This window comes from Oryctolagus cuniculus, chromosome 15, assembly GCF_051225735.1.
Source record: "Oryctolagus cuniculus isolate XC-2025 breed Fujian yellow rabbit chromosome 15, ASM5122573v1, whole genome shotgun sequence".
NCBI lineage: Eukaryota > Metazoa > Chordata > Mammalia > Lagomorpha > Leporidae > Oryctolagus > Oryctolagus cuniculus.
Window position 1 is genome coordinate 34531024 of NC_142881.1, and position 13754 is coordinate 34544777.

Consider the following 13754-nt stretch of genomic DNA (forward strand, 5'->3'; position numbering starts at 1 on the left):
CATGATGCACAATACCACAAGATAGTAAGTCACATGGATACAACTCAGAGGCTTAAATTATCAGGGAATAATTTTCTGATTTTTTGGGAAAACTTAAAAAAGAAGCGCATTCTCAAGTGTTGAGACAACTCTTCTGCAAGAGAAGGAATCACTTGACAATCATTTCCCCAAATAAAGAAAAAACTGGCTGGCGATAGCACTGTGGTGCCATGGGTAAGGATGGCCTCTCATATGGGTGCCAGTTTGTGTCCTGATTACTCCACTTCTGATCCAGCTCCCTGCTCATGGCCTTGGAAAAGCAGTGGAGATAGCACACATGCTTGGGTCCTACCACCCATGTGGAAGACTCAAGTAAAGCTCCTGGATTTTGCTTGGCTCAGATCTGGCCGTTGCAACCACTTGCAGAGTGAATCAGCACATGGAAAAACTCAATCTCCCCCCCCCCCGCCTCTCTCTCTCCACTTGTGATTTTCAAATAATTAAATAAAGGAAAAAAAGGAATACACTTCTATACAGATAATTCTTCTCATTTAAGAACTCCCCATCTACTTGTTCAATTTCTTCCGTGAAATGTGGTCTTACTGCCAAAAAATTTCAACGTCAGATTTCTAGAATCAATAACGATATGGAAACAATAAATTTATATTTCACTGTCCAGGAAACATTGCTTATAATTTTGTGGAGGACAGGAACACGTTCACTAATTTCTCTTTCTGCAGACCTTAGTGATCCTCTAGAATTGGGCAACTTAAGGATAACTGAAAACTAATGGAAGATATAGCCCAGGTACTTATTAACTGAAGAAACCTTTTCTAATGTGAGTTCAAAACCATACTCAACCTGTGCTTCTCTACAATCCTCTTTGCATAACATACCTGGGCTTTAAATTTTGGATTCCATTGGAGTCAAATAAATCTTACGCCTTTTTACAAAGGGTAGAAAATAAGGCTTGAAGTATACCAATTTTATCTTGGCTCCTTGCATACAACACAAGTTTCCTAGACTATTATCTTGACATTGATGAGTCAGGAAACTAGATATTTGGTGAATGGATAATTCAGTCATTTATCTCTAATGTCTTTTATCTCAATCTCTTTATATCATTAGTAATCATTTAAAAATGTGTGATAAATTCATAGAACCCTCATATCTTAGTAACTTCCTTTTACTGAATTCTATGCCTCCTAGGGACATAGAATTCCTATGTCCCTATGTCTCCTATGGAATTCATTATTATTATTATTATGGAATAATTATTCACACATTTGTCCTAAACGCCAAAAGTATATTTCATAAATTTCTCTGAATGCTTATAACTTCGAATTCCCAAGTCCATTTGGAATCTTTGCAACTCAAAACCTCAAGCACAGTCCACAGACTAAAATATACCTGATCCTTTGGAATATCTATCAATACCAACTTTATGTTGGCTCCTTGCATATAACACAAACTTCCTAGAATATTTTTTTTTTTTTATTTTTTTGACAGGCAGAGTGGACAGTGAGAGAGAGAGACAGAGAGAAAGGTCTTCCTTTGCCGTTGGTTCACCCTCCAATGGCCGCCGCGGCCGGCGCGCTGCGGCCGGCGCACCGCGCTGATCCGATGGCAGGAGCCAGGAGCCAGGTGCTTTTCCTGGTCTCCCATGGGGTGCAGGGCCCAAGCACCTGGGCCATCCTCCACTGCACTCCCTGGCCACAGCAGAGGGCTGGCCTGGAAGAGGGGCAACCGGGACAGAATCCGGCACCCCGACCGGGACTAGAACCCGGTGTGCCGGCGCCGCTAGGCGGAGGATTAGCCTAGTGAGCCGCGGCGCCGGCCAAACTTCCTAGAATATTACCTTGAGCTTCTTAGTCTGATTACGATTTTATATATTTGGTGTATAGATAATTTAGCCATTTCTCTCTAATCTCTTTTATCTCAATTTCTCTATGTCATTAACATAAGCAGCAATCATTTAAAACAATATGTCTTTGCCAAAAATTCACAGAAAATTCATTTTTAGTGACTTGCTTTTACTGAAGTTTATGCCTCCTGGGGACACTGTGTCACATTCATGGAATCAAAAATAATGATTCTTATAGAATAATTATTCACACACTTATCATAAAAAGCAAAAGTGTATTTCATAAATTTCTCTGAATGCTTATGATTTCTCAATTCCTAGGTCTATTTGGAAACTTTGTAACTCAAAACTTCAAGCACATTTCACAGACTTAAATATACCTGCTCCTTGGACGTATCTATCAAACACTGGGACAGTCACTCTGCCAGAAAACTCCTCTCCACGATCATGCAGGGCCTCCTTCACTGCTTCATATCCGTGCAACACCACAGTGGGCTTTGTACCAAAATACACTGTGAACACAGGGCCATACTCTTTTGCTAGCTGGAAAAGGAACAGGAGAGGCAAAAAATAAATATTTATGAATTGAAATGTAGATAATTGATGGCAACAATTTTAATCTTATTGAAGACACATGTGAAAATGCATCCTGTGATATGAAAGATACCAGCTTTTCAGCTTCTAAAACCATTAATTCAATAAAAAGCATACTTAAATGGTAGTTATTATTATATACTACCACACTGCTGTTATTTCCATCATCAACATTTATTCTACACCTAGCTCTTACTATGTGACAGGGCTATATTATGCATTTGTTCATTGTATTACATTAACTTTGGCAAACTACAACTTGAACCAAATTTCTCCTTCCCTCCTACAAAGACAATAAATTTTGTGTCTCTACTCATATGTATGATGAATCTCCCCAATGTTCTATTGTGTAGACAAGTAATCATCCTGCTTTATCTATTTTCCACATTTCTTTTTTAACACAAAAGACCTCTAAGTTTTATTAACAATGGAAAACATGGCAATGCAGTTGCATACATTGCATATTTTCACTTGAAACTGGTGTTGTTTAACTATTATTATTATTTTTTTTATTTTTTTTGACAGGCAGAGTGGACAGTGAGAGAGAGAGACAGAGAGAAAGGTCTTCCTTTGCCGTTGGTTCACCCTCCAATGGCCGCCGTGGCCGGCGCGCTGCGGCCGGCGCACCGCGCTGATCCGATGGCAGGAGCCAGGAGCCAGGTGCTTTTCCTGGTCTCCCATGGGGTGCAGGGCCCAAGCACCTGGGCCATCCTCCACTGCACTCCCTGGCCACAGCAGAGGGCTGGCCTGGAAGAGGGGCAACCGGGACAGAATCCGGCGCCCCGACCGGGACTAGAACCTGGTGTGCCGGCGCCGCTAGGCGGAGGATTTGCCTAGTGAGCCGCGGCGCCGGCCTGGTGTTGTTTAACTAATCTCTAGTCTCTGATGTTAGTAGAATTTATATGTGCAAATGCTATGTTGTTGCATCAAGATGTCATAGCTTGCCCTCTATTTCTTCCCACTATTCATGTGTTGAATTGACAGTGTGGAGATCTGTCACCATGAAAATGCCATTGGGAACAATAGTCTAGGAATATGGGACAGTAGAACTGAAAACTGAAAAAAAATTTCTCAGAAGGATCTCATGGATGAGTGGCAGCCCAGCAACACTCACCTGTAATCATTAGGTGAGATATAAATAAACATTTGTTCCTTTAGTGATTGCATTACTGAGCTTTTTCTGTCATTTCAGGTTAGATATGCTAAATATGCAGAACAATTCAATATTCACTGGTCTCATAAAAACTCAACTGCTTTTGCTGCTCTGTAATTCACTCTCCATTAAAATAAAACAGGGTAACACTAAACTGATCTTCTGTAAAAAAAAAAAAAAAAAAAGAAATTATCAATTCCCAACTTGACTCTCACTGGGATTAAACATGACAATAGGTCTGATCTGATTTCATCATCATTTAAAAAATCATCTATTATTTTTCACTTTATGTTTCTGTGTGGGAGCAAACTGTTGAAATCCTTACTTAAGGTATACTAAGCTGATCTTCTGTATATTAAGATAATCGAAAATGAATCTTGATGTGAATGGAAGGGGAGAGGGAGTGGAAAAGGGGAGGGTTGTTGGTGGGAGGGACGGTATGGGGGGGGGAAGCCATTGTAACCCATGAGTCGTACTTTGGAAATTTATATTCATTAAATAAAAGATAAAAAAAAAAAGAAATTCAAGAGAAAAAAAAATAAAACAGGGTAATGTTTTCACTTCATAAGGCAAATGTTAGCATGACAATCCTTTAAATACATTATCAGAGACAATTATTGTTATGATAAATAACAACAGTATTCAAATCCAGGCAAGACCTACATCTGCTGGCTCTGCTAACCTCTAAAAACTCAAAGTGCCCTATCTGTATATTTTTATTCACTCTCTGGGATACAACCACATTGGTCTTCCATCAAGGTCTACCACAAGAAATTCTCCCCCAGTTTGAAACCAGATGAAAATGGCTTTTATCTGAATTTTGTCTGATTAATTCTCATTCATTCCTCAAGTCTCATGCACAGCTTCCGTTCCTCAGAGTATACTTTGCTAACTATACGTGTGTCCCTGATCGCCCAAGTTACATGGCCTCCTAATATGATGACTGTGTTAACACATTGAATCCTATGTCATATTGCTCATTTTATTTCTAAATACATGATTACCCTGTAGATTGTAATTTCCATAATTCAAGGATCTCTTAATTTTCACTCATCATTGCATATTCCTTGTATGTACCTTAACATAGCACTTAGTGAATAATAGAATTTTTAATTACTTGGTGAATTTATGATTTACTCTTTTAACCTTTCACCAAAATGATCATCACATGCATTTTAACAAAGAAAAATTCAAGCTCTGAAAGATTGAAAAGTTGCCCCAGACAATTAACTAACATGGAGATGGGGTGCATGACACAGTCCCTCCAATCCAGAGATCAAGGCACAGGAAGCAGGAGCTTCCAGGACTGAGTCTGGTAATCTACTGTCATAGGAAATTCTTAGATTAATCCTGTGAGCTTCAGAAGGGAGCTGCCCTGTGAATAACTTGGTCCATATAAGTAACTGATTCATTTATTGAACAAATATAAAAGGGCCTGAAAATCCCTGACTCAGTTGTTTAATTCATTAAATTCAAATCAATGTATGCTTTAGAAAATTTACTCATAAAGTTTAATTTACTCATAAAGTTTATTAAAATTATTAATATTCATTATGTTTAATCAAAGAATAACAACAACAATGAAATGGATGTAGGTCAAAATACGAACAAAACATTCCTACCTTTGTCAGTTTTAATTATTGTCTAATTAATCTCATTGTCTTCTAGCTGTATAAATTCTCAAATCACTGCTAGAGTCCAGTTAACACTATCCTTTAAGATCTTCTTTCATAATTCATATAAAAAATTTTCCTTCACAGTAAAATATTGGGTTTCTCCACATTATATTAGTTATAGAACTAACTTATTCACTCATTGCGAGCAACCATGAGAAAACTACTCATACTCACCATGCTTATTGATTTGCTGATGTTCTTCCTGTCCAGCTGCAGGATATTTCCAACAAGTGGGAAAGGCGTGGGGCCAGGCGGGAGCTTCCTTTTGGCATAGCTTTGCTTCAACAGAGAAACAAGAAGCAAACAAGAAAGACAGATCACCAGGACAATGAAGAGATCCATGGATGTGATGTGGGCAAATGCAGTGGAAGCCTTGGGGTTCCAGGAATTTATAAGTGCACTGAGAGCTTATTATGAAACATGTAGCGCTTTTTGAACTTTGGACAAATATTATTAACTTTAGTGCCATTTGGCCAAAGGTTAAAAATTAAAGAAAAAAAAGTCATTTCAAACCTTGATAATTCCTGAATTTTCACTGGAAATTCCTGCTGAAGAAATAGCTCACTTTTCCAGAGGTTGTGGTGTGAGTGGCCTTATATTAATGGTAACATTGAGATGATGAGATTTTCAAAGAGCCAATAGGAGCTCATATTCTTGGAAAATAAGTAGAAAGAAGGTCACATGTATCAGAATTTGTCACCATATGATCAGAAGCTTCCAGGGAAAAGACCAGAATCAGAGGTATTAGACAAAAAGTTGTCACTTAACCTGGCTCATGTCAGAGATGTCCCAACATTCTGGGCAATGCTCCATGCTATACAGGAATAATGAAAAGAATTCTGAAGTTCTGTGCACTTACTCCTCATGTAGGATCTCGGTCCTTAACGTGCTGTACACTGAGGCTTAATGCTATAACGAGTACTCAAACAGTATATTTCACTTTGTGTTTCTATGGGGGTGCAAACGACTGAAATCTTTACTTAATGTACACTAAACTGATCTTCTGTAAAAAAAAAAAAAAAAAAAAAAAAAAAAAAAAAAAAAGAAAGAAATTTTCAATTCCCAACTTGACTCTCACTGGGATTAAACATGACAATAGGTCTGATCTGATTTCATCATCATTTAAAAAAATCATCTATTATTTTTCACTTTATGTTTCTGTGTGGGAGCAAACTGTTGAAATACTTACTTAAGGTATACTAAGCTGATCTTCTGTATATTAAGATAATCGAAAATGAATCTTGATGTGAATGGAAGGGGAGAGGGAGTGGGAAAGGGGAGGGTTGTTGGTGGGAGGGACGGTATGGGAGGGGAAGCCATTGTAACCCATGAGTCGTACTTTGGAAATTTATATTCATTAAATAAAAGATTAAAAAAAATAAAAAATAAATAAATAAAAAAAAAAAAAGAAAAGAATTCTGAAAGGGGGGCACAGGGTCAACAAATAATATAGGGAATATAGTAGAACAGAAAAGAGATTGCTCAGGCACAACAGATATGCTTCTTAGCATCACATCCCCTTTCCTCTAAGTCACATCCCCATCACCAGCTGGGTTCCCACTGCCACAGCCTGCATTGCCCCTGTCACTTGAGGAAGGAGATCTAGTCCTGCCTTCAGCACTACAAACATTTGAAAGTGTCTACAAACACATAGATATAAACAAATTATCGGGACTTAAAAGATGTTTCAGGAAATACAAAACCAAAGTAATCTTGTAGTTTATGTCCCAAATATATAATTGTAATGATATTTTAAACATATATGAGTAATGAAATGAATTTAACTACATTTTAGTTTATTTTTCAGGAGGATCAAGAGTTTTCCCCTAGACCAGAAAACAAAAAAAGAATGATGAGCACTATAAACAAAGTTAAATGTTATGAACCATAGTTCTAGTGAATTTCTAGTAGGAATCTCAAGGAAAGAGAAAAAAAGTAATTGAACACAAACATTGAACATAAAATACAGCTTTCTTTTTTTTTTCATTTTCAATTCTCTTTATATACAGAAGATCAGTTTAGCATACATTAAGTAAAGATTTCAACAGTTTGCTCCCACACAAACGTAAAGTGAAAAATAATAGATGATTTTTTAAATGATGATGAAATCAGATCAGACCTATTGTCATGTTTAATCCCAGTGAGAGTCAAGTTGGGAATTGATAACTTCTTCTTCTTCTTCTTCTTTTTTTTTTTTTTTTTACAGAAGATCAGTTTAGTATACATTAAGTAAAGATTTCAACAGTTTGCACCCCCATAGAAACACAAAGCGAAATATACTGTTTGAGTACTCATTATAGCATTAAGTCTCAATGTACAGCACATTAAGGACAGAGATCCTACATGAGGAGTAAGTGCACAGTGACTCCTGTTGTTGACTTTACAAATCAACACTCCTGTTTATGGCATTAGTAATCTCCCTAAAAAAAAAAATACAACTTTCTTAAATTGCCTGCAGGAAACTCATGAAGCTCTAAGGATTATAGTAAAATAATCCTCTATTTACTTTCTTGTGAAACCTGGGCAGGGTGGAAATCTTTGTGAGCATTGCTTTGGATCTGTTAATCAACTTGGATAGTATGCACATTTTAGTGATACTGAATCTTCATGAGCATGGGATACTTCTCCATTTCTTTGTGTCCTCTTCACTTTCCTTCTTCAATGGTTTATAGCTTTCATTTTAGAGCCTCAGCCTCTTTGGTGAAATTTATTCCTAGATGTGTTTGTAAGTATTAGAAAAAGGATTGTTTTCTTGATTTCTTTTTAAGTTGCTTTTGATATAAGCCATACTACTGATTTTAGTGCACCGATTTTGTATCCTACAAATTTTCAAAGTTTTTTTAGTTCTAGTGGTTTTTGGATGGAGTTCTTGAGGTTTTCTTTAAATAAGATAATGTGATCTGTGAACAGTAGCAGTTTCATATCCTCCTTTCCAATTCAGATGCCTTTTGTTTCATTCTCTTTTCTAATTATTCAGGCTAGAACTTTCAGAACAACATGGGGTAAAATAACTGAAGGTGAGTATCTGTATCTTGTTCCAGGTAAGATCTTGTTTCATAATCCAAATTGTCAGCTCCCAGTTCAATACCTGTTACATACAGGGGATGTGCCACCACTACACAACAGAATACACTGGACGGCTCCAGTGTGAAGGTACAAAGTCAATAACTGTGCCTGGCTGCAGCTATCTGTTCTTTATTTTAATAACTGATTTCATTTGATATTTCACATAGGGAATGTCTCACATGCCCTCAATGAGTTTTTCATTTATCCTCAACGTGTCTATACTTGTGTAACCAATACAGACCATAATATATGATCTAGGTGTGTCCTTTTCTGCTTTTCCTACTCATTAATTCTACTCCTCCCTTAATGTACCCAGCATCATGGCATAGGTAGTTTTATCTAATTCTGAACTTCATGTAAGTGAAACCATGCATTTCTATATACATACATCTATCTTTTTACACAAAATGTTATGAAACATTCATATTGGAAATAGCAAGAAATAACATGATTTCTCTATAGTGTCTTATATACTTATTTTGCAATTTGATCTTCTTCATCATATTTTTATGAAAATTTGAGTTTCTGCCAAGTGGGGCTTTAATGAATATTAATTTTTTAAACATCAATGTACATAACTTGTGGTATCCTACTAGACATTCCTTCAAAAATACCTAAGAGCATAATTTTGCATGTATCTATGATGAATTTAGTAAATACTGACAAAAATATGCAAGTTTCATGCCAAGTTACATTTCTGCTGTGAGAATACAATTTAATTTACTTCCTTGCCAGGATTTAGTGTCACCCATCGTCATTATAAACTTTCCTAGGTACATGAGTTCCATGATCATTGTAGTTATATTAAAAATGCTGAGAAAATTTTCAGGAGTCATTGGCAATTACCTAGTATTCTTTTAAAAACTGATGTATATATTTGGAATGTGTGCCCATTGTTGAGTAGGTATATGAGACAGGGACAGATATAAAATGGAGGAGGATGAGGAAGATATAAAGATGATAGATACAGATGATAGATAATGGGTGGATGATAAATAGATGTACACAGAGGATGATAGATGGATAAAGTTAGATAGATGAAATTAAATAATATAAGATGTGCAAAACACAGAGGTACAGAAAGTTGGATATTAAGAAATAATTTCTCTTTTTAAAAGTATTTTTAATAATGTTAGTTTTTTGTGAATCTTGAAATATGTGAGTGTGTATTTTCTAAAAACAAGGCTATTTTCTGATGTAAATATGATACAACTCTCAAAATTCGGAAATTTACATTGATGTGTTCAAGCCATCTAGTCCTCAGACCCCATTCCTCTTTTCTCAATAAGGTTTAATAATAACAATATTTCCTATGTCCTCTTTAGAATTTTTTCTGACTCTTCAAATGGCAGTCTCTGCCCTTTGCCTGCCATGAGTGATCTCCTCACCTCCTGGACTGTGACGTCCCCTGCTAGAACTACCCTCCACAGGATTTCTCTTTCTCCCTGTCTGGTTCTGACAGTCCCATTTCTGCATCCCTGTGTTTCTCACTTACTCAGCCACAGATATTCTGTTTCTGGATACCACCGTAGATGTTCTCTTCCTTGTTTGGTTCATGTTTTGAAACCCCAAGTTAGGTGACCACAGGCAAAGAGGACATGAGATTTTATCTGGAGTCCAAAGTGCCATATTGGATGACCCTTTCTCATACTCTTTACTCCGTATTCCTGGTTCCTGTATCACCCCAGGCTGCTATCCAGAGAAATGTCCTTGAAACTTTGATAGGGCCCTGATGAGTAATGTGGAGGACATAGCTCTCTCACAGGCTCCACAAATTGCTACGTTTCTTTGACCCACTGTGCACTTGATATTCAATATTTTAAGAGTTAAGTACAAAGGACAGACAAAAAAAAAACACTGGATTGTATATTTTGCCTGTATCCTCCTACTTGTATATGTTTTCAATCTTTTTACTGAATACTTAATTAAGGAGAACCCTAGCAGAAACAGAAATGGGAGATGACATTTAGTACGCATAGACCGGCATACCACTAATGGCAGTACAAAGATGTGTTCTATTAATAAGTCATTTTGTTTGAAATTGGATGATCCAGTTATTTCTCATCTCTTTAGAGTAAGGAGAAATTAAGATTTTTGTCAAGATTCCAGTAATACAATGCTTAACTCTCACGTTTATAGGGATTCTGATAATTTACAAGGAATATTCAAAACTATCATTTGAGTATTTCCAATTGCTGACTTACCTCAAACGGTAGAGTTAGAAACATACCAGGGGATTCCAATTCAATCCCATCAAGGTGGCATGTACAATGCCATCTCACTAGTCCCAGTGATCAATTTCTGTTCACAATTGATCATAATGAAAGGACTAAGAGTCAAAGGGATCACATAAACAAGACTAGTGTCTGCAAATACTAGCTGATAGAATCAAAAAGGGAGAGAACGATCCAACATGAGAAGTGAGATACACAGCAGACCCATAGAATGGCAGATGTCCTAAACAGCACTCTGGCCTCAGAATCAGCCCTTAAGCACGCGGTACTGGCTGAAAAGCCCATGAGAGTATTTCAGGCATGGAAAGCCAAGACACTCTGGCAAAAAACAAACAAACAAACAAACAAACAAAAAACCCACACAAACACTAAATGAAAGATCTCTGTGAGTGAGATCCCAGTGAAAAGAACAGGTCATCAAAGAAGGAGGTAGAAGAAGGTACCTTTCTCTGAACGGAGGAGAGAACTTCCACTTTGACTATGACCTTCTCTAAATATGATCAGAGTTGGTGAACTCAAAAGGCTTCCATAGCCTTGGCAACTCATGACAAGAGCCTAGGGTGATTACTGATGCCATAAACAAGAGTGTCAATTTGTTAAGTCAACAACAGGAGTCACTGTGTACTTACTCCTCATGTAGGATCTCTGTCCTTAATGTGCTGTACATTGTGATTTAATGCTATAACTAGTACTGAAACAGTATTTTACACTTTGCGATTCTGTGTGGGAGGAAACTGTTGAAATCTTTACTTAATGAATGCTAAACTGATCTTCTGTATATAAAGAGAATTGAAAATGAATCTTGATGTGAATGGAAGGGGGGAGGGAGAGGGAAAGGGAAGGGTTGCAGGTGAGAGGGAAGTTATTGGGGGGGAAGCCATTGTAATCCATAAGCTGCACTTTGGAAATTTATATTCATTAAAAAAAAAGTTAAAAATAAATAAAAAGAAGCAATGACTTGAGGAAAAAAAATTTTGCCTAAGGAAAAACTATTCCCATTTTATCAGTGAAGAAAGTGGGCCATGGAGATTTAGTACTTAGGCCAAAGGCAGGGCAGCAGCAGGTGATAGAGCTGTGCTGAGAGGTCAAAAGCCCTGAGATTCTGGTTTCTTTCCAAACAAAATATTCAGTCAATCAATTTGTTAGGTCAACAACAGGAGTCACTGTGCACTTACTCCTCATGTAGGATCTCTGTCCTTAATGTGCTGTACATTGTGATTTAATGCTATAACTAGTACTCAAACAGTATTTTTTGCTTTGTGTTTGTATGTGGGTGCGAACTGTTGAAATCTTTACTTAATATATGCTAAACTGATCTTCTGTATATAAAGAGAATTGAAAATGAATCTTGATGTGAATGGAAGGGGGGAGGGAGAGGGAAAGGGAAGGGTTGCAGGTGAGAGGGAAGTTATTGGGGGGGAAGCCATTGTAATCCATAAGCTGCACTTTGGAAATTTATATTCATTAAATTTAAGTTAAAAAAGAAAAAAAAGAAAAAAAAAGGAAAAAAAGAATAAAGACTTTCATTTTGTATTGTACTTTAATGAGCAGATAATTAAGATATTCCTAATGATTAAATGTTCATTTTATTATTAAAAAAAGTTCATTGAGTACTATGATGCAGTATTCCTTCAATCACCATAATCAGTGATATTCAAAATAAACACTAGGTTAATAATTGCAGCACCAGTAGATTGAAGTGGAGGTCAGAAATGTTTGATTTTATAACCTTTAGATCCTTCATGACACCAGGATTCATGAAGTCTCTATCAGGTCAAAGAAAAAGAGTAATCTGCTTCCTGACTCATATAGCTCCAAATTCTATTAGGACCACATTCCACAGAAAAAAATGAACTCAAAAAGCCCTCCTTCAATTTTGTTCTCAACCATATCAGAGTTTTCTTTTCCTTTCTCTCATGAGCCTCCAACTAGGGCATGCCAGTCATTGGATGAAAAAATCATAAGTAATGAGAGACTGAAGGGATCTCAGAAATGTTTGAACACTTACTTATATTACTAGGATGTGGGATTTATGCTTTAGTAAATTGTCTTCATTGTGTCAGTAGGAGATTTTCTTTCATTTATTAAACTTATTAAAGAAATAAAAATTATTTATAGTGATAGGGCAGCATCTGAGGTTTACATACAAGTATACATTATACCAAATTCAATAGGATAATTATTCATCTCCTCCAAAATTTAACATGTGTTTCTGGTGAAAGCATCAAAAATCTTTTCTCCTAGGATTTTTTAAAGAAATATAAAATATATAAGAATAAAACTCAGAATAATAATTATCTAAGGTTACCTACATATGGAATAGAACACCAGGTATTACTCGTTTCTACCTATGAGTTTGTGTGCATTCACCAACACACTTCCATCCCTTCATGGCCCATATTCTCCCAAGTCTTGGGAAACCTCATTCTAGTTTTAACTCCTAAGAGTAGAAGCAAGAAGAAGAGCAATTTGAGATCCATTTATGAGTGAGACCATGCTGTACTTGCCTTTCTGTGGTTTGCTTATTTCACTTAGCACAATGACCTCCAGTTACATCTATGTTGTTGTGAATTTCACAATTTTATTCTTTATGGCTGAGTAGTATTACATTGTATACATGTATCACATTTCCGTTATCCTTTCAGGACTTGGCATAACACTTAGATTGTTTTCATTTATTGGCTATGTTCAGTAATGGTATAACAAATGTGGCAGTAGAGATGTCTTTGCCACAAATGAATTTCATTCCCTTTGGGTACATACCAAATAGGGGCAGTGTTAGATGGTATGTTAGTTCTACTTTTAGTTTGTTGGGAACCCTTCATACTCTTTTTCACAATGGGTGGGCTCATGAACATTCCCATCAGCAGTGTGTAGTTTCCTTTTTTTTGTGCATACTTAACAGTACTAATCTATTGTCTCTTTGATAATAGCTAATCAATGGGTGTGAAGTGATATCCCATGGTCATATTGATTTGAAAATCTCTGAGGATTAGAAATAAGGAGCATTTTGTATGTAGCTGTCGTCCACATGTATGTCTTGTTTTCAGCAATGTCTACTTAGACATTCTAGCCATTTAAAAGTTGGATTTTTTTTCTACTGAGTTGTATATACGTTAGTAATTAACTCCTTGTCAAATGTGTAACTTGAAAATATTTTCTTCTAGTTCTTCTAGTTGCCTATTCAC

At 36.5% G+C, this 13754-nt stretch overlaps 1 protein-coding gene across 1 annotated transcript in view; it reads right to left on the minus strand.

Moving 5' to 3' along the window:
• Positions 1-5629, minus strand: part of LOC138843065 (cytochrome P450 2C30) — a 28219-nt gene extending 22590 nt beyond the window's left edge. Inside the window, exons 1-2 of the mRNA XM_070057550.2 lie at positions 5441-5629; positions 2224-2386 (exon numbers count right to left, since the gene is read on the minus strand). Of these exons, the coding sequence (XP_069913651.1) occupies positions 2224-2386; positions 5441-5608 (331 nt within the window). The 5' untranslated portion in view covers positions 5609-5629. The remainder of the gene's footprint in view (positions 1-2223; positions 2387-5440) is intronic.
• Positions 5630-13754: the final 8125 nt, after the last annotated feature.